The sequence below is a fragment of the Crocodylus siamensis genome, chromosome 8 (assembly GCF_052110815.1).
Source record: "Crocodylus siamensis isolate JL-2025a chromosome 8, ASM5211081v1, whole genome shotgun sequence".
Taxonomy (NCBI): domain Eukaryota; kingdom Metazoa; phylum Chordata; order Crocodylia; family Crocodylidae; genus Crocodylus; species Crocodylus siamensis.
Window position 1 is genome coordinate 78922977 of NC_143402.1, and position 23460 is coordinate 78946436.

Here is a 23460-nt window from a genome sequence, read left to right on the forward strand (position 1 = left end):
CCCTACCCCCCAGAGTGCCCCCCCCCCGCCGGGGCAATGCTCCCTGGCCCCCAGGATGCCCCCCACTGCCCGGAGCAATGCCCCCTGCCCCCCAGCACGCCCCCAGGCAATGCCCCGTGCCGCCCAGCACGCCCCCCTGGCGGGGCAATGCCCCCTGCCCCCGCACGCCCCCAGGCAATGCCCCCGCTGCCCGGGGCAATGCCCCTGCCCCCCAGCAGGCCCCCCCGGCGGGCAATGCCCCTGCCCCCCAGCACGCCCCCAGGCAATGCCCCCTGCCCCCGCACGCCCCCAGGCAATGCCCCCGCTGCCCGGGGCAATGCCCCCCGCCCCCCAGCACGCCCCCAAGCAATGCCCCCGCTGCCCGGGGCAATGCCCCCTGCCCCCGCACGCCCCCAGGCAATGCCCCCGCTGCCCGGGGCAATGCCCCCCGCCCCCCAGCACGCCCCCAGGCAATGCCCCCCGCTGCCCGGGGCAATGCCCCTGCCCCCCAGCAGGCCCCCCCGGCGGGGCGATGCCCCCCAGCACGCCCCCCCGGCGGGCAATGCCCCTGCCCCCGCACGCACCGGGCCCGGCTCCGCCGCCTCTCGCTCCGGTTTCGGTTTCCGCGGCGGCGGGAGGTCTCGCTTCGCGCGCGTGACGCGGCGGCGGGGGCGGCGCCTCCTCCCGACGCCGCCTCGGGCCGAGCCCCCGCGCCGGCCTGGGGGGGCCGGGCGGCCGCGAGGCTCTTCCCGCGGGCGGCGAAGCGAGCCGGGCCGCGGCCCCGAGCCCCCGGCGCCCGCGGGCGGGGAGACGGCCGGGGGCAGCCGAAGCCAGCGCAGCCGCGGCCCGCCTGCTTTCGGTTTCGTTTCCCGCGGACCCCAGGCGGAGGCCGGCCCAGCCGGGCCCGCGGCCCGAGGCACAGGCTTCTCCCCCCTCGCAAGCGAGCGCTCCTGCCGCGCCAGGGCCAGCTCCGTGGCCCCGGGCCCCGGGCGGTCCGGCCTGGGGAGAGCATAGCAGGCGCGGCCTCTCCCCCGCTTTAAAGACTTGCTTCCAGGGCGGCGCGTCCTGCTGCGACCGCACACGGCTTCACGGCCGGAGCCAGGAGGCCAGCGCGTCCGTCCTCTCGGTCCGGTGCAGGGGAGGCGCGTGCAGAGACGTGCTGGGGGCCGCGTCGACAACGAAGAGCGAAGCCGACCCCTGGGACCGACACACGGTGCCCGAAAGCCTCGCCTGTAACCCGCCACGCTCCACCTCCACCCGCCTGCCCCGCGGCTCGCGCCCCGGAGTCAGGCCCCGTGCTTGTCCACACTGGGCCGGCGCCCTCCGCGCGCGTGGGGCCGTGGCCAGGGCGCCCAGCCTGGCTGCCCCTGGCGCCAGGTCTCAGTGCGGACCAACCCGAGCCCACAGGCTGGCGTCTCCCTGCAGGGACCTTGCACGATTCTCAGGCATCGTCCCCACCATCCCCCAAAGGAGGGGGACGCTAAAGTGTGCGCAAGGCAGTGCCCCCACGCTGTCCCCAGGCAGGGCTACGCGCCCCAGCCCCAGCTAGCGCCAGGCTCTCGGTGCCTCCTAGAACAGAGAAACGAGAGCCGCAGCTGGGTGAGATGAGTTTTCTTCCGGTCACATGTAGTGTTGCCTCCCTCCCCTCCAGTTGTGTTGCCTGGAAGTGCCCCAGGAGCAGACCGGGAGTGCTGGCACGCATCCGTCTTCCAGAGCCACCCAAAGCTCCCCTCTGCAGCCCTGGCTGGGAGCGGGGGCAGACGGCGGGCTGGCCAGAGCCATGCCCTCACTGGATGAGCCCTGGCGGCGGCAGCGTGGTCTCGGCGGCAGCAAGAAAGAGGACCCGCTGGCTGCCCTGCAGCTCCTGCTCTGCTGGAGACATGGGGGAGGAGAGGAGGGAGGAGGGGAGAACAGGAGATGCTGAAAGTCGAGGCCTGGCTCAGCTGGGACTTAGCCCTGCAGAGGCTGAACCCAGCTCTGACGCAGGGGAGGGCTCTTAGGCCGGCGCAGGGCCCCAGAGCCTTGCGAAGCCATGCGCCTGCGTGCCCGCCCGCTCGGGGAGGGCTCCATTTAGGGGCCTCCCCCAGCCCCAGTCGGCAGCAGCTCCCGGGCCAGGTGCTTGGGGCACTCCTTTGGAGGCCACCGCTCCGTACTGGACCTTGCAGGAGCCAAGGCTGGCACACGGACAGGTCCCAAGAAGACCACAGCAGACGTCTTAGCAGGTACTGAGCCAAGGCACTGTCCCTGCCCTGGTCAGGACCCTGGCCTTGCTCACCTGCCTCCTCCAGGCTGGGGAAATGCCGAAATCCTTCCAGGTTCGCAGACAGCAACACATGGAGAACATGAGGCTGGGGGGAGAGGGCAGAGGGGTGTCACGGCGCTCGGAGCCTGCCACGGCCCCCAGATGGCTCGTCCTGAAGGATGGGCCAAACCCACCCTTAAAACTCAACCGCAGGACAGGTGAGAGCTGCACCCCCACCCCATATGCACACCTGGTGCCGCCCGGTGACCCCCAGGGCCTGCAGCCAGAGCATCCCCCATCTCGACTGCAGCCACGGAGAGGGCTGGCCCAAGCCCCCACAGGCCTGTCCTCTCCACACCTATGGCCAGGACAAGGCTCGGGTGCTCGGTACGCTGCAACTGCAGCCCCCCAAAAAGAAACAAGTGGAGCTGAGCCTCTCTGCCACGTCCATGCTATTACAGATCACGGCACCAGCACGCGTGTACCGGTGCCCCCCAGACGGGCCAGCTGATGCTGCTGCCCCCAGCCCACACGCACCTGCAGGCTGCAGAAGACGAGGGAGATGTCTTTCTTGAGCAACTCCTGCAGCAGGTCCGCCAGCCCCCGCACGACCGTGTAGTCGATGCTGCTGACGTGCACGCAGTCCAGGACGACGCAGCGCGCCGGTGACCCTGCTGGGAGAGCATCACGTGGGCCTCTCGCAGCAAGCCCAGCAGCACCTGGAGCGGCCTTACGGGGCAGGAGGCACAGGGATGAGCTTGGCAGCAGCATCCCCTCACTCATGCGCGGGGTTGGGACATTGGATCACAAGAAGGGGACCTGAGGTCCCTTGCAGACCTACAGCCTAAGGGCTGTGCCTTCGCAGCCTCACTGTAGGCAGGAGGGTTTCTGGGGGTGGTTAGGAGACAGCCAGCTGCTCACAGGTGGGTGCAACATCCCCAGGCCTTGGCCTGTAAGAGTAGCATGAACTGGGCCATGTGTGGAGTGACGGTGGGATCGTCCTGCAGCGTTTCGAGGATCTGCCAGACCCCAGTGGCAGGCTGCCAGCCCCGGCACAGCACCCCGTACCTGCCAACGCCCGTTGGTGCACGGCTTCCCGGAGGTGCTCGACAGCTGGGAAGTGCAGGCCGCTTGCAGGCTGCAGGAGAAGCACCCCCTGCTCGGAGACCTGCAGAAGAGAGAGCAGAAGAGGGGGCTGGAACGTGCCCAGGACCCCGTGATGGCCTCTGTTCCCCCTCCTATCCTGGAGAGAAATGGGCATAGGGCTGCAAGCCTCTATGCCTTGCTCTGAAGGGGCAGACAATGGGGCCTTCACCCCATCTCCCACCTTACATCATCTCCTACCCTGTAGCTGTGTGCACTGAGAGCATGTCGGCAGTGCCAAGAGAGCACCCACCCCGCTCAGGGCTGTGTGGGCTTATCCCTCTCTCCCGTCCTCATGGCCCCATGTCTGACCGGAGACGGTGACATGGAGGAAGGCTGCAAGGAGCAACATTAGGAGGCACCACGATGCATCCAGCCACCGCTCCGGGGGGAGAGACCTGCGCAGACAAAAAAGCCCTCCCGATGTTGCAGGAGGCCTGAACCGAACCTCTATCGGGGGCCTGGCAATGGTGTAGAGCAGGAGGACCCCCGAGACCAGGATGCCGGCCACGATGCCGTACTGCACCTCCCAGAAGCAGAGCACGAAGGTCACGCACAGCGGCACGAGGTCGAGCTCTGGAAGACAGAAGCCAGGTGCTGCCCCACGCTGCCCTCTCACACCTGGGCTGACGCAGCTGCAGAGCCTGGGGCGGGAGGAGAAGCCCCTGGTCTCTATTCAGATGATTCAGGGTCTGGTGCTGGTATAAGCCTTCTGGCTTCAATCCCGAGCGGACCACTGATGCAACGGGATTGCAGGGACGGCAGGCTGGGGCCAAAGGCCTAGTCTCTGGAGGAAAGCAAGGGGCAAAGCAGCAGGCAGCATCCCCGAGAGACAGCGTGACAGAAGTGCTGGGCCACCAAGGGGCTTCCACGGGGCAAACATCCCCGCTTGGTCTGGGGCACCCCAGCAGCCTGGGAGCCCAGCAGGGTGCAGAGCACACGGATGTAAGCAGGCACCACTCCAGCGTGGCGCTCGGACACGGGAATGTCACGCCCAGGACTGTTCTCTGCAGCTCCCACACCGGCAGCTCCCACACGTGAATCACGATTGCATCCAGCTGCATGTGCACCAAGACGTGTGCAGTCAACCTGATGAATGCCCTCGACCAAAGCCGGGCCCATCCACACCGCCCTAGACCCAGTGCGGGGCACCGAGCTGAGGCAGGGAGGGCAGTGGGCCAGACCCAGACAAGTGCGTGTCGCTGGTGGCTCGTGCCCCTACTTTTAACACGCCACAGTGTCCTGAAGATCCCAGCGTCAAACATGGGAGCCACGGCCCCAATGATGACGGCAGCCAGCGCCGCCTTGGGAATGTAGTAGAAGGAGGAGGTCAGGTAGGCCAGGGAGAGCAGGACCAAGGTCCCTGTGGGGACAAGGCAAGTGGTGAGACATGGCCGTGATGGCACCAAGCCACTGGGCACGGCTGCCCCAGCCCCAGCCATTATAACCTCCCCTCACCCCCACTCATGGGGCCCCAAAGCAGGACTCACTAACAGCCGAGGGGCTGCCCATCCAGGCCCAGGGCATGGGGATGAGGGGCCCACAGTGTAGGGCAGCGCCAGCACCCACCTGTGACCAGCCCCCCGGCTGGGGTGCACACACCGGACTGCGCGTTCACTGCTGTCCTGGGATGCAAAGCACGTGGACTTTTACAGGCCGAAGGCAAGGAGGCACCAACCGCCCAGCAGAAGCAAACCCTCAGTGGCCGGGAGCAGGGGAAATGCAGCCAGCTCAGCCCCATGCGACCCGCACAGGCCAGCCTGGGCTCCCCTGGCCCTGTACCATAGACCCTGCTGTGGCCCCTTCCAGCCCAAGCACCGAGTTGCTCAGCCGGGCCCGTCTCGCAGGGGCTACTCACCGCCCAAAGCTGCCCGTGACCGGGTAGGATGAGACGAAGGAGCCCAGGAGGTTGGTGCAGCCTGGGGGAGATGGAGGGAAAAGAAGGGGTGTTGAGCGGTGCAGTCACCGGATGGGACGCTGCCTGGGGGGACAGGGTGAGCCAGTCTCCCCCAACCCCTTCCCAGACTCTTCCCACCCCCAGGGAGCAAACAGAAGAGAGGGCGGCAGGACCCCAAACCCCTGGCTGGGTCTCTGGAGCAGCCCCACAGCCCATCCTGGCACCCCTGCGGGCTGAGCTCTTACCCATGGCCAGCAGCTCCTGATTGGCGTCGATTCTGTAGCTATTCTGTGAGGCTGGAAGGAGAAAGGAGTGACAGGGAGGCATCGCCTCAGTACCCCACAGCTGCCCACGGCCACGAATCCCACCCGGGGCCCACACAACAACCTCCATGCCCAGGCAAACAGGGTGCATGGAGGAGTAAGAAAGCCATTGGTGTGTGTGCGTGTGGGGGGGGGGGACACACACCCTATGGCTGCCCAAAACACAGACCTTTCTGGGCCTTTTCACCCACTTCCCCTGGGCAGTAGACCCCCCACCCCGACATAGATGCAGCCGGTGCAGCAGCCAGGGCTGGACAGACCTGGGGAGAGCCCCTCTCCGCCACCCAGATGCACAGAAACCGTGCTCCTGGGGCAGCAGGTGAGAGGAAGGAGGGAAGTGCCCTGCGTACCCAGTAAAGGACGGAAATGCAAGCATTCTCCCTTGTGCCGAGACCCCAGACCCTCGTCCCTGGGACCACCCCCGCCCCCCGGGGGGAGCCTGGCACAGCCCTACCGAAGGCCTTGGCGATTGCGATGGTCTCCAGCAGGCCCATGAGTGGCACCACGGCCAGCCCAGCTCCCAGGTCCTGGGCCAGGGAAGGAAGCGGTGTGAGAGCGGAGTGCCCAGGTGAGGATGCCCACCCCGCGTCATCTCCCAGAGCAGCAGGGAGAGCCGACCACATGCCAGGGCCTCGCACAGGGCAGTGCAGCCAGGTAAGACCAAACTGGAGCTGCTGGCAGCATTCCCAAGGCTCCACCAGTCCCCAGGTACAGGGGGTTGCGTAAAGGGGCGAGACCCCCACTCCCACGTGGATTTCTGCCTCTTCCCGCTGCAAGGGCGCAGCGCAACAGAAGCACGCCTGGGAAGAGCCCCCCTCCCCAGCCCCACCTCAGCCCCCTGCTTCACGCACCCGAACCATCTCGCCAAAGGGGACGGTGCCGTTGGCCGTGACCTTGGAGAAGGGAGGTGGCTGGAAGGGGGGCAGCCCCTTGGGCGTCTCCCCGGTGAGCACGAAGGGCTGGGAGCCTGTCACCTGGAACGAGTAGGCAACCAGGCCAGCAAACAGGACCACGAGGGCATTGCGGGCTGCAGACGGGGGAACGAGCAGAGTGAAGGCGTCGTGCCGGGCCCCGCTGCGCCACAGGCTGCTGGGGTGGGCTCAGGGGAGAGATGTGCGTTGGCAGCTCATCCTAGCCCGGAGCCGATGCCCGTTAAGGGCAGGTCCCAGGGGTCTCTGGTCCGGCAGGGGCAGGCACCAACGGTCCGGGCAGGGCCACCTCATACCAGGGCCCCAAGCGGCCGTCCTCTTACAACAGCTCATGGCCCCTGGGCGAGACCCAGGCTTGGCAGGCAAAGGTCCCAGCCCCATCGCTCTTCCCAGAGCCCCCGGACCCCGGTGCTGCGCACACCACCTCCTCACTCCGTTGGCCCCGGCCCCGCGGCACGTTGCTGCAGGGCATGTGCAAACCCAACCAACCTGTCGCCGCGGCCCAGACGATCAGATGACCCATCCTGACCAGCAGCGGTTCCATCCAGCAGCCCTGGGGGACGTGGCCCTTCATGCACCTGAGCCCCGTGAGCACGACCAGGCAGGCCAGCCCCAGGGCGGCATCCCCGACCCTACAAACAGCACAGCTCAGTGCCCACCTTGGGAGCCGTTGCACCCATCGCAGCTGCAAGGGCTTCTCCCTGCTGAGAAGGGGGAACCCCGCCAAGGCCCCACTGCGAGCAGTGGAGATGTCCTGACAGTGGGCATGGCCCATGCTCCGGCTGGAAAGACACGGGAGCTTCTCCCACTGACAAGAGAAGGCTACTCCCAGCTAACGAGGGCAAAGGGATGGGTATAGCAGGAGCCACTGCCAACTGGAGCCATCCCAAGGCAAACCGCGCCTGTCCTTGATTCAACCTCCCGCTGCCCTGGAGAGGTGCCTGTGCCCCTGGTCCCGCGGGCACAGAGCAGACCTTGTACCCACTCGGCCCAGGCTTGTGACCATAGCGGGGCGATATGAGCGGCTGAGCTCAGAGCCAGCCATGAGCTCAGAGCAACGGGAAATAATTTGACTCCATCCCTCCCTTTTGGGAAGGCCTTTTCCTGACCAGTCCAACTGGCTGCAGAGAGCACGAGCCCTGTGTGAGCATGGGACACGGGGCAGCGTCCGGAGGAATTAGCTCCCCAGGGTGGGAGGATGCCTCTGGCCTTCCTGGGTGCGGAGAGCTTTCCAGCCGCACTCCCTGCTCCGAGGGGCTTTGCTGGAAGGGACAGACAAGGGTGTAGGCAAAGGGGGCACTGACCTGGTCTCCCCGACGCGCCGGAAAGTCTCATACACCTGCAGGAAGAACTGCCGTGGGATGCCGCGCAGCCCCAGGATGTTCTGTGCAAACAAGCAGAGCCCCGTGACAGCCCCCAGGGCCCTGTCAGGCTGCAAGCCCCGATCAAGGACTTTTCCCTCTCCCAGTGCCACCCAGACCCAGGGTTCAGAGGGGAACCAACTCACAGGCTCCGACCCTCACCCCCCGGGCGCCTGACTGGCAAAACCCGCCCTGCTAAAGGTCATTTAATCCAAGGCAGGTAATTTAACCCACCCCCAGACTCCCCATGCCTCATCTATCATGGGAACATGAGAGCAACGAGGCCGACGGAGCTCAGCGGTTCCTACTACAAGCAGCACCAGCTGCAACCACGTGATGTTAGCTGCCGTCTGTTTTCTAGCCCTGCGTCTCTGATTATGGTCAACCACAAAGGAAACGCTCCCTTCCCGCCTCACCCGGCATTGCGCAAAACCACCCGAGGCACAAGGGAACTGGCCCAGCTGCCTGCCAGTCCAACCTCGCCGCCAATCCCAGTGCCTCAGAGCAAATCACACCCCACCACAGGCGAGCTACAATCAGACAGCGGCATCTCAGTTTTCCTGAGAGTTTTGGCAAATCTGTCCAGGCGCAACCTCTCTCCTTGCTCCTGCCGGAGGGGACGGGCCGTTTCCAAGGGGAGCAGGTCCAGCCACAAGACCCGGTCCACCCGCGTGCATGGAAGTGCCCTCCTCGTGCACCCGCAGACCAGCAGGGAGGGTGGAGGCAGCCTGGAGCTCGGGGGCACCAGCAGCGGGGCAGGCTGGCCACGCCACGTTGCGTGCACGCTCTGAGGATGATTTTGCGTGGCTGCCAGAGAGCTCCTAGGCAAATTAAACCAAAGAACAGCCATGGCAAAAGGCCTACCTTGACCTGGCTGAAGCTAATGGTGACTGAAGCAGCCGCTGTAAAGCCTGCGATGACGGGGTAGGAAACGAAGTCCAGCAGGAAACCTGTAGCGGACGCGGATGGATGCGGTGAGCAGGGCTCAGGCGCTGAACGCAGAGCGCCCACACACGCACGTGCAGAGCAAAGCTTTGCAAGCCGTAGCTAGACAGCACAGAGGTGGGGCAAGCGTGTGGCTTGCACAGAACAACAAGCCGCACTGCATGGAAACGGGGGCAGAGCGGGGGCTGGCGCGTCTCACCCAGGTGCAGGAGGCCCATGGCCAGCTGGACGCAGCCCGACAGGAAGGCGAGCAGGGTGGCATAGGCAGGGTCGTGGAAGGCGTACGAAGAGACCAGCAGCGACATAATGGCCGTGGGGCCCAGCGTCACATCTTTGGACGTGCCCAGGAGGCAGTAAACGAAGCAGCCCATGAAGGAGGAATAGAGACCGTACTGCGCGGGGACAAAGAGAGCGTTCAGCCCTGCCAGGGCCCGGGCTGGTGCACACGCCAGGCGCGGAGGCGTCCCAGGGCCCTTCCTTGCTGCTCGCTACGGTGTGCGTACGGTATAGGTCTTCTACGCCTCACAGACGTGCCTCGCATTCATGCCGTAACCGACCAGAGGAAAGTCGCGCGCGCCTGCACCGGCGCTCTCAGAAACGCCTCCAGGAAGACAGGAGCGCCAGCCTCCAAGCCTGCCCCCCGGGCCTGCTGCCACCATGGTGTCACCTCCCGGCGGGGGCCCCGCGCCCCCGCCCCCGCCCCGGACGCTTCGCGGCGCGCCCGCCGGCAGCGCAGGAGCGGGCAGGCGGCAGGGAAGCCGTGCTAAGGGGACGCGCCGGCTGTGCCGGACGCGAGGCGCCCTCCGGGGCAGCTGGCGGCGGCGCGCCGCTCACCTGGGGGGGCAGGCCGGCCACCTCGGCGTAGGCCAGGGCTTGCGGCACCACGGTCAGGCCCACGGTCAGGCCGGCGACGAGGTCGAGCCGCAGGCAGCGCAGGGAGTAGCGGGGAAGCCAGCGCAGCGCGCCCGGCGGCCGGCAGCGCCCGGGCATGGCGGCCCCTCACGGCCGGCCCGGGCCCCCCCCGGCGGGGCGCGGGCCGCTCCGCACCGCCATGGCCGGGCGTCGCCCCCGCCCGTGCGGGCGCCGGGGAAGGAAGGCGGCGGCGGCGGCGGGGGGGGCAGTCCTTCCCGGCCCCGACCCACGTGACGCGGGCGGAGGCGGAGCTGGACGCGCCTCGCCCTGCTCCCGCCGAGATGCGGCCGGCCGGGCTGGCCTTGGCCTTGGCGCTGGCGCTGGCGCTGGGCCTGGGGCCGGGGCCCGGCGGCGCGGCCCGCAACGCGCTGCTCATCGTGGGTGAGTGCCCCCCCCGCCCCCCCCCCCCGGCGCGGGGCCCGCGGGCGGCGGGGCGGGCGCTGAGCCCGGGCGCGTGTCCCCCGCGCAGCGGACGACGGCGGCCTGGAGAGCGGCGCCTACAACAACTCGGCCATCGCCACCCCCGCCCTGGACGGCCTGGCGCGGCGCGGCCTCGTCTTCCGCAGCGCCTTCGCCTCGGCCAGCAGCTGCTCGCCGAGCCGCGCCAGCATCCTGACGGGGCTGCCCCAGGTAGGCCCCGGCCGCGCGGGGGCCCGAGCTCGGGCCGGGGCCTGGGCCGGGGCCTGACCTCGGGCCTGGCCTTCGCAGCACCAGAGCGGGATGTACGGCCTGCACCAGGACGTGCACCACTTCAACTCCTTCGAGGCGGTGCGGAGCCTGCCCCTGCTGCTGCGCCAGGCGCGGATCCGCACAGGTAACCGGCGGCCCGCGGGGCTGGAAGCGGGGTGCAGGGGCCGCCGCGCCTGAGCCAGCCCCCGCTCTACATGCGTTGCAAGACCGCTCCAGCCGGCCCCCGGGAAGGCAACGTCCTGCTTCTCTATGCTCAAGGCATCGTGCCCCTAAAGCCCCGCTGTGGCAGGGGTAAAACGCCTTCCCGCCCCCAAGTACGGCAGAGTCCTGGCCAGGCTTCGGCAAGCCAGGGGCCGGCGGGCTGGTTGCCCCCTCCAGACGCGGGCTCGTGCACGGCCCCCGCGGGGGTGTTTGTCCTCTGTTGCCCTTGGACAGGTCAGGTCGACTTTGGCTTCCGCTCCGGGACAGCAGGGCAAGGCCGGTGTCTGAGCCCGGCTGCCCTTGGGCGGTCCTGTGCTCAACTCCAGCTTTGCTTCTGTATGACAGCCACTGGCGGGGGGCAGCGGGGCCACGCTCAGCGGAGGGTCCTAGGCTGATAGAGGGAGAAGAGATTCAGGTGCTTTGGTTCTTGCTCAACTGCTCGAGAGCCTGGGGCTGGTTAGCTGGAGGGCGTGTGCCAGCCACCGCTGCAGCTTCGGAGCGAGACGATGCCTCCCTGGTCCCCAGGGGAGGCTGGGCGGCAGCTGGTGCTCCGGCCACGGGCTCATGCATTTGCTGCAGGGATCATCGGGAAGAAGCACGTGGGGCCGGAGGCAGTGTACCCCTTCGACTTTGCCTACACCGAGGAGAACAGCTCCGTGCTGCAGGTGGGCCGTAACATCACCCGCATCAAGCTGCTCGTGCGCAAGTTCCTCCGGAGCCAGGATGAGAGGTGAGACGTTGTGTCCTGCTCCAGGATGCACCCGACACCCACGTCCCAGCACGCGCCCCAGGGGGAAAGCCAGGGGCAGCAGCTCGGCTGGGCACAGGGGACCCAACTTTACAGGTGGGAAAGCCTCTTTCCAAATCCTAGCACGTCCCAAACCAGGTGAACTCACTCCTGCCTGCCCCAGGCTGGCATCTGCATGAAGAGGTGGCCCAAGCCGGCTGGAGCCGGGTCAGGATTGGCCTGGGGCTGTGCAGGCCCTGCTCGCGCCGTGTGGGCCTCCATCACCCACGAGCGCTGCCTCGCTCTCCGTGCAGGCCGTTCTTCCTGTACGTCGCCTTCCACGACCCCCACCGCTGCGGCCACTCCCAGCCCCAGTACGGGCCCTTCTGCGAGAAGTTCGGCAACGGCGAGAGCGGCATGGGCTGGATCCCCGACTGGACGCCCCAGCAGTACCGCCCGGAGGACGTGGAGGTAGGACGAGGTTGTCGGGAGCGGCCCCAACGCCGGGTCCCTGCCCTCTGGGACGTGGCTGGGCTCCTGCTGGGAGGCAATGCCGGAAAGGACGGGGGTGGGAGGTGGGAACACCCGCCAAGCTTGCTGGGTTGCAGGGGCTCTGTCCACACTTCCACACTGCTGGCTCTAATTCCCCCATGCTGCTTCCTGTAGCATCTCCAGCCCTTGCATGCTGCTTCCTCCCCGCAGGTCCCTTACTTTGTTCCAGACACTCCTGCGGCTCGCGCGGACTTGGCCGCCCAGTACACAACCATCGGGCGCATGGACCAAGGTGGGCAGTGGGCCTGGGCACGGGGCACACAGGGCTGGGACTTGTTGTGCAGAGACGAGCGCATCCATCCTCAGCTCAGTGGCAGGGGAAGGAAGGCGGTGGGGGCTGCATCGCTGTGGAGCGCGTGCTCAGCTCTGCTCTCTGCACGCAGGCATCGGGCTGGTGTTGGAAGAGCTGAGCCACGCTGGCTTCCTCAACTCCACGCTGGTCATCTACACCTCGGACAACGGCATCCCCTTCCCCAGCGGCAGAACCAACCTGTACCACTCGGGCACAGCTGAGCCCCTGCTCATCTCATCTCCCAAGCACACTGCTCGCTGGGGGCAGGTCAGCCAGGCCTATGCCAGCCTGCTGGGTAAGACTGGCAGGTCCCAAGGCCTCCACACCAGAGCCCCGGTGGGCACCCGCGCCCTGGAGCTGGGCTCTGGCCGGGCCACGCACCGCCCTGGCTGACAGCAGACTCATCCTCTGTCTCCCTTCCCAGATCTCACGCCCACCCTCCTGGACTGGTTCTCCATCCCCTACCCCAGCTACAGCATCTTCGGCACTGCACGGGTGCAGCTCACCGGGAAGTCATTGCTGCCAGCCCTGGCATCGGAGCCGGCCTGGGCGACGGCGTTCAGCAGCCAGAGCCTCCACGAAGTCACCATGCACTATCCCATGCGGGCCGTGCAGCACGGGCACTTCCGCCTGGTCCACAACCTCCACTACCGCATGCCCTTCCCTATCGACCAGGACTTCTACGTCTCGCCCACCTTCCAGGACCTGCTGTGCCGCACGCGGGCCGGCCAGCCCACCCACTGGAACAAGACCCTGCACCAGTACTACTACCGGGACCGCTGGGAGCTGTTTGACCAGAGCCACGATCCCTCCGAGAGCTGCAACCTGGCTGCAGACCCCCGCTACGCTGAGATCCTGGCGGGGCTTCGAGCCCAGCTGGTGAAGTGGCAGTGGGACACCCAGGACCCGTGGGTGTGTGCCCCCGACGGCGTCTTGGAGGAGAAGCTGAGCCCACCGTGCCAGCCCCTCTACAATGAGCTCTGAGCCACCGGCTCCCCCCAAGAGCCCATCTGCCTCCATGCCCCGGCTCCCCCCGCGGGCCCCGCTCACCTGGTGCCTCTGCCCAAACCCTGCTCCTAGCTTCTGCCAAAGAAACATTAAGCACCCAACTCAGCCGCCGCGCCAGAGCTCGGTGCATGCCCCCCGGCACTGCATGGGGACAGGGTGCAGCTGGTCCCATGCCACAGCTGGGTCACAGTCTACCAAAACCGTGTCGGGTTCAAAGGGCCTGAGCGTGCGGTGCTGCATGCAGCTGGGCGTTGACCATGCTGTAATGAGGTCTTCTCAATAAAGTCCCAGAAGGAAAAGAGGCACAGATCCGTTCTGGGCGACTTGCATCTCCCTGCTGTGCACTTGTCAGTGCCTCTTGCTGAGAGGGGGAGGTGCCGCGGCTCTTAGGAGCCGGCCCAGCCTCAGCAGTGGAGCCCCTGCAGCCCCCCGCACCCAGGGCGGGTGCGTGGGCTGGGGGTCGAGGGCCCAGCCATCGTAGACGGGCCTGCAGCAGTGGTCAGTAACGAGGTTTAATGCAGAGAATGAACAGAACTTACAGCCTCTGATGTGCACGGGCCCAGGCGGCAGGGATCAGAGGAACCTGGGATACCCAGTACGGTGAGACCCCAGCCATGGGAGGGGACAGCCTGGCTGCACCGGGGCCAGCCAGGTCCAGACCTAGCACGTCATGGCAGCCCCGCTCATGCCAGGTCCTGCCCTGGCACCTGGGCACCACTGCCGAGGTGCCCACCCCCCACACATGAAAGGGGAGCGGAGCTGAAGTGAGAAACACTCTATACATAGAGTTATGGGGGGCTCCCTGCCACGGGGAGCAGAGAGCAGCCAGGCGAGGGGTCACCCAGCACTAGCAGGGGGTGCAAACACGACACCCTTTAGTTAACAGGTCCTTCACCCTCCTCTGAAACAAGCCTCCAGAAGCCCCCAGGAAACCTCCTCCCAGTCCCTGGTTTGCAGCTGCCTCGCCAGGTCAGTGCAGGTCTGGCTCAATCCACACCACCTTCTTCTGCTCGTTGGCAACCGCTGCGCACAGGCACCCCACCAAGCTGTCCACGTCGCTCCAGCTGTCGGGGGTGATGGTGCTGTGGAGGCAGGGCGCCTTCTCCAGCTGGGCCTCCTGGCTCCGCGCGCCCTCCAGCAGCTGCTCCTCCGTCACCCCGTGGCGCTGCAAGGCCTTCCTGGAGCGGAAGCAGAGAGGGGCAGTCGGCCGAGCGCCCAGTCCGGAGCAGGATCAGTGTTCCCCATTGCTTCAGGTTTCACCCTGACTGCATGATGGGATTGGGGCTGGGGGAGCCCCTTGGGCCGTGCTGTTCCCGGCGCGAGGCAGCCGCGGGGGCCGGAGGCAGGGACCTACCGTAGCTTCTTGGTGTTCTTCTCACTGAGGGCGATGAGGAGGATGATGGGGTACGTGTCCATGGCGTGCAGGGCCCGTACGCTCTCCGGCCCCACGTCCAGCAGGCCGTGCACATTCTGGAGGGAGCCAGGGCAAGAGCGGCTCAGACCCACGCGGACATACCGGGCAGGGGGCTGCCCCTGCAGATGACAGCAGCCGTGCCGGGGTTCAGCGAGGGACCCTGATGACAGACCAGCGTGCCTGGTCTGGTGCCCTGGGACGGACGCCAGCCCATGGAGAGATGGGCAGCAGGAAGGAGCACCCCTGCCTCCAGCCCCAAAGGCCTTCGCTCCCCTGCCCCGGGACAGTGCCGACCGTCTCCCCCCTACGCACCGAGTCCTGCTGCCTCTGCACCTCCACCCCGTTACCTTCTCCATCAGCACCTCGAGGGCCTGGCGCATGATGCCGCAGTGGCCAGTCAGTGCCCTCTTCCCCTGGACGATGCCTCTGTGGGTGGCCAGGCATTCGGCCTTGCTCGGGAGCTCTGCGAGGGCAGAAGCAGAGCATGGGGGTGCTAGATCTGCTCCCCGAGCCGCCCAGGCGGCAGCGATGGGCACGGGAGCGACAAGCTGGTGCTGGGCACAGCCGGGCACCTGCTGCCACGAGGAGGTGTCCAGGCCATACCTGAGGGACACTTCTCGAAGGTCTTAGTGAGGCACAGCTTGTCGCTCAGGACCTGGCCCAGCAGCGTGGGCACACAGAGGACAGGGCGCAGCCACGCCGGCTTGTGGGGCCTCACCAGCGTGTAGGGCATCAGCGTGAAGCAGCTGCCTCCCTTGGGGCACATCCTGGGGCTGGCTGCGCAGGTGACAATGGGGGAGCAGGGCGGTCAGGGCATCCCCTGCTGCCGGCAGGATTGAGGGCACCGTGGGCAGCCGACCGCTCATGTCAGCATCACGGCAGCTGGTAGCGACCCGGGGGCCCCAATCCCTGCCAAGCACTATGCCAACAGGGACCGGCCCCAGCCCCAGCCCACCCCACGCACCGTCCAGCTTGCTGGGGTCGTCGGTGCCGCAGTTGATGGATGACCAGAGAGGGTTGATCTTGCTCCTGTCCGTGCTGACGATCCGCACCAGCTTGGGCTGCACCCCGGGCGGCTGGGGGCAGAGGCGAGAGGCCTCATGCGAGAGCCCGGCGCAGCCCCCGGCCAATTCAAACCAGCTGCTTGGCAGCTCGCCGCCCGCCGGGCCGCCCTGCGATACCCATCCCGGCGCTCAGCCCAGGTGCGGCTGTTCCTCCCTCGGCCACAGCCCCGTGCAGTGCCCTGCCCAGGGGCCGGCTGGCACCTCTCCCCCCAGTTACCTTCCGAGCTGCCGTGCTGGGCTGGGTCATGTCCTGGATCAGGGCGATGAGCAGCTGCTGCGCCCTGGAGACGGAGAGCAGCGCCATGGCTGCATTAAGGCAGTAGAGCTCATGTGGGGGACAGGACCGGGCACCCCGGGGCCATGGGAATCCCGCGGCAGGCGTGGGGACCAGGCTGCAGACGGGTGCCGACAGGGAGGGAGTGAGCCTGGGGCAGACAGGGCTGGGCTGGAAAGGCGCCCGGCAGACCCCAGGTGTGGACGTGCTGTGCTAGAAAGAGGCCTTGAGACCCTCGGGGCACTGCAAAGGCTGCAAGACCGCGCCAGGTCTTAGCCACAACCCGGGGGAGGAGACTGCCGGCAGCCATGAGCTCCCCGGGGGCTGCAGCTTTGCCTCCTGGGCCCTCTGGCAGCATCCCTCCTACCTCCTGGCGCATGGAGGACCTGGGGCTGTGCCCATCTCTGGCATGACTGCAAGAGATGCCAGTGACCAGTGCTAGAGCTGAAAGCCAGGACTTGCAGGCCCTGGAAGCCATGTCACAGCCGTGCAGCTGGGAGGAGAGGCATCTCCTGGCTGCACCTGGGCAGCGTGGGATGGGGCCTCTCCCTGCCGGCGCTTGCCTGCATGCAGGGGGCTATCAGGCCCGCACGGTGCCCGGCGGACTCACTGGTAGTAGTTGGGGATGGTGCCGGCGTCCCCGTCCTTCACGCTGTAGGGGTTGACCCGGCTGGCGCCCCACCGGCTCCTGCCCCGGGACACGGTGTCCGTGACGTGCAGGATGTCATCGCACTGCACCTGCAGCTCCCCCGTCACCTTCCCCTCCAGCGCCAAGTTGGCCCGGATGTAGAAGGAGTCGCCCGAGGTCACCACCTTCTCCTCCAGGTCGTTCACCAGCTTCTTGTAGCCTGAAACGAGAGAGAGGGGGCAGTAGGGAGGCAGCCCGGGGGGATGCAAACAGTGGGGCAGGAGGCTGCAGTCCCCCACTCCATTTGCTCAGGGACAAAGGGGCAATGCTCGCAGCACCGCTTGGGTGGCTTTAGCAGACCCTACTTAAGCAGCGGATGGGCACGGGAGGAAGGGCAAAGCAGCAGGATTCCTGCCTGCTGGCCCGGGGACCACGAAGACCCCCAGGAAGTGCCTGGGATGAGTCTGGGGGAGCCGGCCTTTACCTTCCATGTTGCTCCTGACAGACAGGCAGCAGAAACCGTTCACCCTCCCCAGGACCCAGAGCGCCTCCTCCAGCGTGGCATCCTCCAGAACGGCTTTGAACGCCGGCTCCACGACTTCGTAGTCGACCTGCAAGGGCACGGAGATGGACTCGCTCGGGCCGCAGCCCCCCGAGACCAAGGGGGACCCACAAACCCGACTGGCAGGCCACAGGGCGAGGGCTGGGCAGGAGGAAGGGGAGCGCGGGGCCTTACCACCATGATCTGGTGGCCTGGGGACAGGGACATCTCGTCGGCAGCCGAGCCCGGGGTGACCCGGTGGATGAAGATGCCCGTGCGGTTGCCCCCGATGACGCTGATCTGGTCCAGGAGGGCCGTGCCCTGGAAGGCGATGGTGGTGACGCGGCTGAGGATGCGCCGGGCGGGCCGCCGGCGCATGGGCATGCTGGGGGAAGGGGCCTTCGTGAGAAGCAGCAGAGACAGCCGAAGCCAAGCGTCAGCTCCTTGCAGACCCCTTCTAGCAGCTTCCCCGCCCGCAGGGCCCAGCCGCGCGCCCGGGCCCGCGGACGTCCCCTCGGGGCTGGGCCGGCGCGGGGCCGCACGGAGGCAGCCGCGAAGCTCTCCCGTGGCTGCCAGCCCTTGTCCCGGAGGCGCAGCCTGGCTCAGCTCCAGGCTCGGCGTGCCCGAGCAGCGTCGCGTGCAAAGCGCTGGAGTCTGCAGGACAGCACGAGAAACCGCAGCCGGCACTCGGTGCTCAGACCCGGGCAGGGTCCCTGGCTCCTGCATGGTGACCACTGCAACCTGGCAGCAACGCCAGGCGGGGAGGAGGAGATGGCAGCAGGCTCCAGCGTAGGCAGGACGGAGCTCAGCCCTCGGGGGCATCGCAGGGGTTGGGGCAGCCGCTCGTCTGGCAGAGGCCAAATGCCAGGGACCAGAGGGGCGCTCTGCCCGGGGCAGCTGAGCCGTGTACACGACTTACTGTGTACATGTGACAGATTGATGCCTGTATCGTTGCAACTTGCGCTGATGCAAACTAAAATACATCGGGATGCGGTGTACTTTGCACTGCAACACTCACTCACATCTCAAAAAAAAATCCTGCATGTGTAAAACGTGATGCAATTAAACTGCAAAAAAGGGCAATTTTCGCCATGTGTACAAGCGCCCAGGGGTGCTGCCCTATTCCAGAGACAGAGCCTGCCCCAGGGCCGAGTGCAACGTACCTCTCGGAGATGGAGGGGCCTGGGCTGGGTGGTGGGGAGCCACCAGCTGAAAGGAAAGAGCGTGATCTGGTGGGGACAGAGGGGCAAGTCTCCCTCCCCTCCCATCTGCCCCGCTACGGCTCCCCCACGAGCCCAGCACTCGGATCTCCCCGTGCCCATGTCCCCGGTTGCTGCCAGCATCGCTCCCCGAGATGCCTCGTGCCGAGCGATGCTGGGTGGGCAGGCCCTGCTCCAGGTCACGGACGAGCCCAGCTTGTTCATCCTACTGGGAGCCAGGATGCCCTCTTCTCCCACCCCAGGAGCAGAGGTTTGGGGCAAGGGGGACACCCACCGTGCTGCTCAGCCGCCTCGTGCTCAACCGGGGGGTCCTCTGCCTTCTCCCCAGGGAAGAGGCTGAAATCCACCTCCAGGAAGTCCTGGGAGCTGCTGCAGGGCCCAGAGCAGAGGGAAAACGGCGGTGAGGCAGGGGAAGAGAGAGCCCCCCCTCCCCATCACCCTGCTGCTCGGGTCGCAAGGCACATCTGGCCAGAGGGAGGAACCAGATGTGCCGACCCGGCAGTGCCCGGGGGGCAGTGGCACCTCAGGACGGCCCCAGGAAGGGGGTGTCCCGGGCCGGCTACCTCCTGGACAAGGAGCCCTCCAGGTAGTCCTGCGTGGCTCTCCGCTGCAGGGAGTGCTTGCAGGGCGGGACGGGGCTGCAGGACCGGAAGCTGTCGGCCACCTCGCCGCTCCACCGGGCACTCAGGTCCGACCACAGCTGCGGGGGGAGGCGCGGGGGCATGAGTGCCCTGCCAGGCGAGCCCTGGCCTCCCTCCTGCCCTGAGCTGCTGGGGATCCCCGGTGGGGAAGAGAGGGGCCCCGCACCTCCAGCGTGCTCAGGGAGCTGCTCCGGCTGTCGTCCCTGGGGCAGATGGCGTGCATACGCACCAGCCGCTGCTTCCTGCGCAGGCACAGCTGCCCAGGCTCCAGGCTGGCGGGGGCTTCGTCCTGCACCTGCCGAGCCAACAGCGCACAGACAGATTTCCCGGTGCCACAACCTCCCCCCGGGCCGTGCCCAGCCCCTGCGCCACGCTGACCGGCTGCCCCGGGTCTCACCGTGGGCACCGTGCAGCCCAGCTCTGCCTGCTGCTCCCTGGCACGCTTCCTGAGCTCGCAGATCTGGTCCGTCAGCTCAAACACCTTCCTGCGCAGCGCATCCTTCTCCAGCAGGTTTTGAGAGATCTCCAGCTGCACCGTGTCCCTTGTGCTGTATGCCTGAGGGTGCAGGGCAAGACGGGGACAGGTCAGGGCCTTTGGAGCAACGCGATCCGGGAGGAGGGGCAGGCATGTACCGTGTGGCCAGGGCACAGAGCCGCTCAGCTCCGTCCCACGGCGGGGGCTGAAGAGCACCGGGAATCCGGGGCTGCAAGCAGGGCCCTGCCTGCCCGCCGTGCACATATGTGCACACGTGCATGTGCGTGCACTGGCCGCACCGCAGGCACGCACACCTGGTCTCGCTCCTTCTGCAGCTCTGCCACCTGGGCCTGGAAGGCACTGATCTTCTCCTTGTAGATCTCGCAATCCACCCGCATCTTCTGGCACTCGAAGAGGGTGTGCTCCTTCTCCTCCCAGTACTGGGCAGACAGACAGAGGCAGGTCAGGAGGGAGCCGGCCGAGGGGTCGGAGCCCGGCAGGACACAGGTCTGTGCCCAGGGCCGCGGACGCTGCAGCTGGGCTCCAGCACGAACCCAGCTCCAGAGCCAGACCCTCCAGGCAGGCCAGATCGGAGGACCCCCCCGGGCAGGGTTTGCATCCTGTGCGCCAGCAAAGAGAAGCCGCTCCGGACCTCGGGCAGTCTGCTCATCCTCTGCCCAGCGCAGGAGTCGCCTGCGGGCAGGCTGGCGTCTCCAGCCCGGGAGCACCAGGGGCTCCTACCTGCTTGCGCTGGCTCTCGGCAATCACGGCCCTCTCCCGCAGCGAGTGGATGCGATCGAGGAGCTCCTGCTTGCCCTCCAGGGCCTCATCCAGGTTCTGCTCCAGGATGTCCTTCTGCACCTGCGCCAGGGGCACGGCGCGGTCAACGTATGGACCACTGGGCCGGACAAGCAGCTGGCGAGCCCCTTCCCACCCGGCCCCGCAGGGCCGGCTGCCCGAACGCTGGAGGCGCGAGGTGCGGGTCGGCTTTACCAGGCTGAACGTCTCCAGCTCCACCATGGACCGAAGCTTCTCGTTCTCCTCCCTGAGGACCAGCACCTCGTCGGCCGGCGGCTGCAGGTCGCTGCTCCTGCGCCACGAAGGCTCCCGCTCGCAGTACGACTCCACGCGGGCGCGCTGCAGCTCCTGCTTCATCAGGTAGAGCTGCGTGGACACAGGGAGCGGAGACCTTACCCCCACTGCCACACCTGGCCACGGCTCTAGGACGTGGCCTGCACCTAACGGGAGCAGGCTGCACATGGAGGACGCTGCCCGCCTCCACGCCCCGCCCTCTCCCCGGGCACGCGGACCCTGCTCGGTGCTGGCACAGGGAGGAACGCGCGTCCGTCCCCGAGCCAGCAGCATCCAGGGTTCACGGGCCACCGAGGTGACCTCCGAGGCCAGCCCTGCACCCGCAGCGCTGGTCGGGGGGAGCTGCAGCCCGCGCCCTCCGGCACGCTACACGTCCCAGTGCAGACATGGACTGCAGCCGCAGACCCGCTGGGGATGCCTCCAAGCGCCCAGAGGGCCAGAGCCATCGCAGAAGGGGCCAGCTGGCCTCCCAAGGAAGTGCTGGTGCTACCAGCCCCAGGCGGGGTCCCTCGCCCTCGCCCCTACCTCCTCCTGCAGCGCCCGGCAGCGCGTGATGGCCAGGTCCTTGTCCTTGAGGGCGTTGGTGTAGTGCATGGACAGGCTGTACATCTCGTCCTTCAGCTTGAGCACCTCGTGGAAGTGGGCGCTGAGCTCCCGCTTCATGCGGTCGTGCTCGGCCTGGAGGCCCCGCAGGTGCTGGCCCTCGGCCTCCAGCTGGGCCAGGCGCTCCTGCAGCTGGCGGCAGCGGTGCACCAGCGAGGCTTTCTGCTGCTTCTCCTGCGTCACCGCCTCCTGCAGCCCGTTCACCGCCTTCGCCAGGCACTCGGTCAGCTTCGAGCTCTCCACCAGGCCTGCGGCGGGGCGGGAACGGCTCGTGCCCAGGGGAACCCACCCTGCTCCCTCCCGCCACGTCCCAGCCCACTGCCCCCGCCGTGCCCCGGCTCGGCCCCAGCCCCCCGGCTCTCTGCCTGCCCCATCCACGGGTGGACCTCCCCAAAGAGACAGGGCGAGGCGAAGCTCCCGGGGAACACGAGGGACTAGGGAAGCAGTCGTGAGACCCCGGTCCAGGGGCAGACCCCGCTGCGCTAGGTGCTGCATGGTGCATGCATGCTCTTTCCAGGAGGCTTTCGGGTGCCACCACGTGATGCCCTGGCTCCTGGCACATCCAGCCCCCTCCCACCCTCAAACCAGGGAGCAGACCAGGCAATCAGCACTGTTTGCCAGAAAGCTGCTTGCCCTTCGGCTCTGCCCCGCTGCCCACTCACGCGCCCCCATCTCTCCGCATCTGGCGGCACCCCGACCCCGACCCTGACCCCGACCCCGGCGCCGGCGCCGGGGCAGGGGCGGGAAGACTTACCGCTGAAGTTGTTGAGGTCGATGGAGGGCTCCAGGCCCGTGATGAGGGTGTAGGTGTCGGGGCTGTGCAGCTTGAGGCTCTCCAGGAAGGCCAGGGCGCCGTTCTTGCCACGGGTTTTCAGGAGATCCAGCATGTGGCCTGGGGGCAGGTTAGGGAAGAGCGGATAGGATCGGGGGCAAGACTTTGCCTGCCTGCTCTCGGTGGGGCATCTCCCAGGTTTGCATCCACCCGCGCTCCCAGGGGCTTCATTCATTAGTCCCCTAACGCCACCCCTTCGCCTGCCTGTGCTTACCCGCTCTCATGGCGCTGTTGGTGAACTGGGGGCCATGCAGGACCTCCTCCTCGTCCAGCTGGTCCAGCACCTTGGCCTGGCGCAGGTAGGGGGTGAGCCGGCTGGGGCAGACGCCGCGCACGATGCGGTAGCGATGGCTCTCCAGCATCTCCCAGAGCTGCTCCTCGTCCAGGTCCCGGAGCTCCGTGTCGGCCTGGCACGCGGCTGCCATGGCGGGCTCCTAGCGGAGAAGAGGAGAGATGGAGGTGTCTGGCGGGCAGAGGGAGCAGCCCCGAAAGCTGCAGAAGAAGAGGCCCCTTATTGCTGCAAGAGGCCAGCATGCCGCCCTCGAGCCCAGGGTCCCAGGCCCATCCCCTCCTGCCCTCCACAGCTCACGGCAGTGCCAGGACCAGGGCAGCCCCTTCCCACGCCTGGGAGACCTGAGGCGCGGCCCTTCCCCTCCTGCCAACACCCCTGTGCTCCAGCTCAGGGGCCACGGCAGGTCTTGGGGCCAGGGTCGTTTTCCCTTGGGCACGAAGTCCAGGCAGCTGGAAGGGGCAGACGGGGGGAAAAGTCTCCCCCAGGAAGTGGGACGATTCAGAAACCTTCGTACACGGGAGTCCTGGCTGGCGGTGCACGGGCACCTGCCTGCACGTCGGGGCCAAGGGGCACCTGTATCACCGAGCCCACCTCTCACGGCCCCTCAGCAATAGGAGCACCCGGGACAGCCCCAGGCTCCCGCGGGGACTCAGCCAAGCAGGGATGCTCCTGCTCTGCTGTTTCTTCGGGGCAGGAAGGAGCGAGAGCCCAGGAGCGCCGTGGCCGACACCTCCTGCTTCCTCGTTCCAGAAGCAGCTGCCCGCCGGGGCCCCCGCCTGCCCCGAGCTCCCGGAGGGACCGCTCGGTTCAGGTCCCGAGGCTCAGAAGTTTGCTCCGCAGCCCCGGCGGTCCCCGGGGCCGCTGGGAGCAAGGGGCCCGGCGGCGGGATCAGCTCCCCGAGCTTTCCCAAACACGCAGGTCCCCTGGCTACATCCCTCTGCTCCGGCACGTGGACGCTCTCAGCTCTGCCTCCACGTCACACCGAGCACTAGCGAGGTACTGGGCCACCCCGCATCCCCCAAACGCGAACAGCCGTCCAGGCCCCCAGGGACACGTGTGCCGGCAGAAGGTGCGGGGGCAGAAGGGGGATGATGCTCAGGGCACGCCGTGGAGACCAGGCGCCCCCACTCCTGGCACCGCCAGCAGCCACAACCCAGGCCCATCCCCGAGCTCCAGCCGTGCC

At 67.5% G+C, this 23460-nt stretch overlaps 4 protein-coding genes across 11 annotated transcripts in view; 1 reads left to right on the forward strand and 3 right to left on the reverse strand.

Moving 5' to 3' along the window:
• The window catches only part of RNF213 (ring finger protein 213), a 69987-nt gene extending 68532 nt beyond the window's left edge, over window positions 1-1455 (reverse strand). Inside the window, exon 1 of one of the 3 annotated variants that reach the window (XM_090059589.1) lies at window positions 564-1455. The gene's annotated coding sequence lies outside the window, so the exon portion shown is untranslated. The remainder of the gene's footprint in view (window positions 1-563) is intronic. The other 2 variants (XM_090059587.1, XM_090059588.1) reach the window with 2 other exon arrangements.
• A 120-nt stretch (window positions 1456-1575) lies between these two features.
• On the reverse strand, window positions 1576-9935 carry SLC26A11 (solute carrier family 26 member 11). 5 transcript variants are annotated; one of them, XM_090059606.1, is made up of 16 exons: window positions 9654-9934; window positions 9019-9211; window positions 8739-8824; window positions 7818-7897; window positions 7003-7145; window positions 6436-6611; window positions 6039-6111; window positions 5507-5557; window positions 5223-5283; window positions 4934-4989; window positions 4587-4727; window positions 3813-3940; window positions 3290-3389; window positions 2759-2892; window positions 2255-2327; window positions 1576-1851 (listed from the first exon to the last, which is right to left on the reverse strand). In XM_090059606.1, the coding sequence occupies exons 1-16, from the start codon at window positions 9807-9809 to the stop codon at window positions 1766-1768; spliced, it is 1737 nt and encodes a 578-aa protein (XP_089915732.1). In that variant the 5' UTR covers window positions 9810-9934; the 3' UTR covers window positions 1576-1765. The 5 variants fall into 5 exon arrangements, with proteins under 5 accessions (XP_089915732.1, XP_089915730.1, XP_089915731.1 ...); XM_090059604.1 differs by having other exon boundaries at window positions 2759-2895; window positions 9654-9933; XM_090059605.1 differs by having other exon boundaries at window positions 1576-1848; window positions 2759-2895; window positions 9654-9932.
• Window positions 9936-9946: 11 nt separating this feature from the next.
• Window positions 9947-13504, forward strand: SGSH (N-sulfoglucosamine sulfohydrolase). 2 transcript variants are annotated; one of them, XM_090059617.1, is made up of 8 exons: window positions 9947-10112; window positions 10201-10361; window positions 10440-10545; window positions 11202-11352; window positions 11664-11820; window positions 12052-12133; window positions 12285-12488; window positions 12618-13504. In XM_090059617.1, the coding sequence occupies exons 1-8, from the start codon at window positions 10013-10015 to the stop codon at window positions 13175-13177; spliced, it is 1521 nt and encodes a 506-aa protein (XP_089915743.1). In that variant the 5' UTR covers window positions 9947-10012; the 3' UTR covers window positions 13178-13504. The 2 variants fall into 2 exon arrangements, with proteins under 2 accessions (XP_089915743.1, XP_089915744.1); XM_090059618.1 differs by having other exon boundaries at window positions 12285-12460.
• A 137-nt stretch (window positions 13505-13641) lies between these two features.
• Window positions 13642-22417, reverse strand: CARD14 (caspase recruitment domain family member 14). Its single transcript, XM_090059596.1, has 20 exons — window positions 22200-22417; window positions 21908-22045; window positions 21076-21401; window positions 20452-20622; window positions 20200-20319; window positions 19773-19898; window positions 19381-19539; window positions 19150-19278; window positions 18906-19042; window positions 18617-18711; window positions 18286-18331; window positions 17318-17507; window positions 17066-17192; window positions 16564-16801; window positions 15897-15960; window positions 15580-15691; window positions 15219-15392; window positions 14963-15078; window positions 14556-14671; window positions 13642-14379 (listed from the first exon to the last, which is right to left on the reverse strand). The coding sequence occupies exons 1-20, from the start codon at window positions 22408-22410 to the stop codon at window positions 14172-14174; spliced, it is 3003 nt and encodes a 1000-aa protein (XP_089915722.1). The 5' UTR covers window positions 22411-22417; the 3' UTR covers window positions 13642-14171.
• Between the last annotated feature and the right edge of the window lie 1043 nt (window positions 22418-23460).

Excerpts from the sequence above, each read along its gene's own strand:
- SLC26A11 (XM_090059604.1), bottom strand. The coding sequence starts at position 9,809 with ATGCCCGGGCGCTGCCGGCCGCCGGGCGCGCTGCGCTGGCTTCCCCGC. Across the intron at positions 3,941-4,586 it reads GACACTGTGGCGTGTTAAAA|AGCTCGACCTCGTGCCGCTG; the intron begins GTAGGGGCACGA and ends TCTGTCTTCCAG. Across the intron at positions 1,852-2,254 it reads CCCCAGCCTGGAGGAGGCAG|CAGAGCAGGAGCTGCAGGGC; the intron begins GTGAGCAAGGCC and ends CCATGTCTCCAG.
- SGSH (XM_090059617.1), top strand. The coding sequence starts at position 10,013 with ATGCGGCCGGCCGGGCTGGCCTTGGCCTTGGCGCTGGCGCTGGCGCTG. Across the intron at positions 10,113-10,200 it reads CAACGCGCTGCTCATCGTGG|CGGACGACGGCGGCCTGGAG; the intron begins GTGAGTGCCCCC and ends TCCCCCGCGCAG. Across the intron at positions 12,489-12,617 it reads GGCCTATGCCAGCCTGCTGG|ATCTCACGCCCACCCTCCTG; the intron begins GTAAGACTGGCA and ends CTCCCTTCCCAG.
- CARD14 (XM_090059596.1), bottom strand. The coding sequence starts at position 22,410 with ATGGCAGCCGCGTGCCAGGCCGACACGGAGCTCCGGGACCTGGACGAG. Across the intron at positions 19,043-19,149 it reads GCTCCCTGAGCACGCTGGAG|CTGTGGTCGGACCTGAGTGC; the intron begins GTGCGGGGCCCC and ends CTCCCCCCGCAG. Across the intron at positions 15,692-15,896 it reads CCAGCACGGCAGCTCGGAAG|CCGCCCGGGGTGCAGCCCAA; the intron begins GTAACTGGGGGG and ends CTCTGCCCCCAG.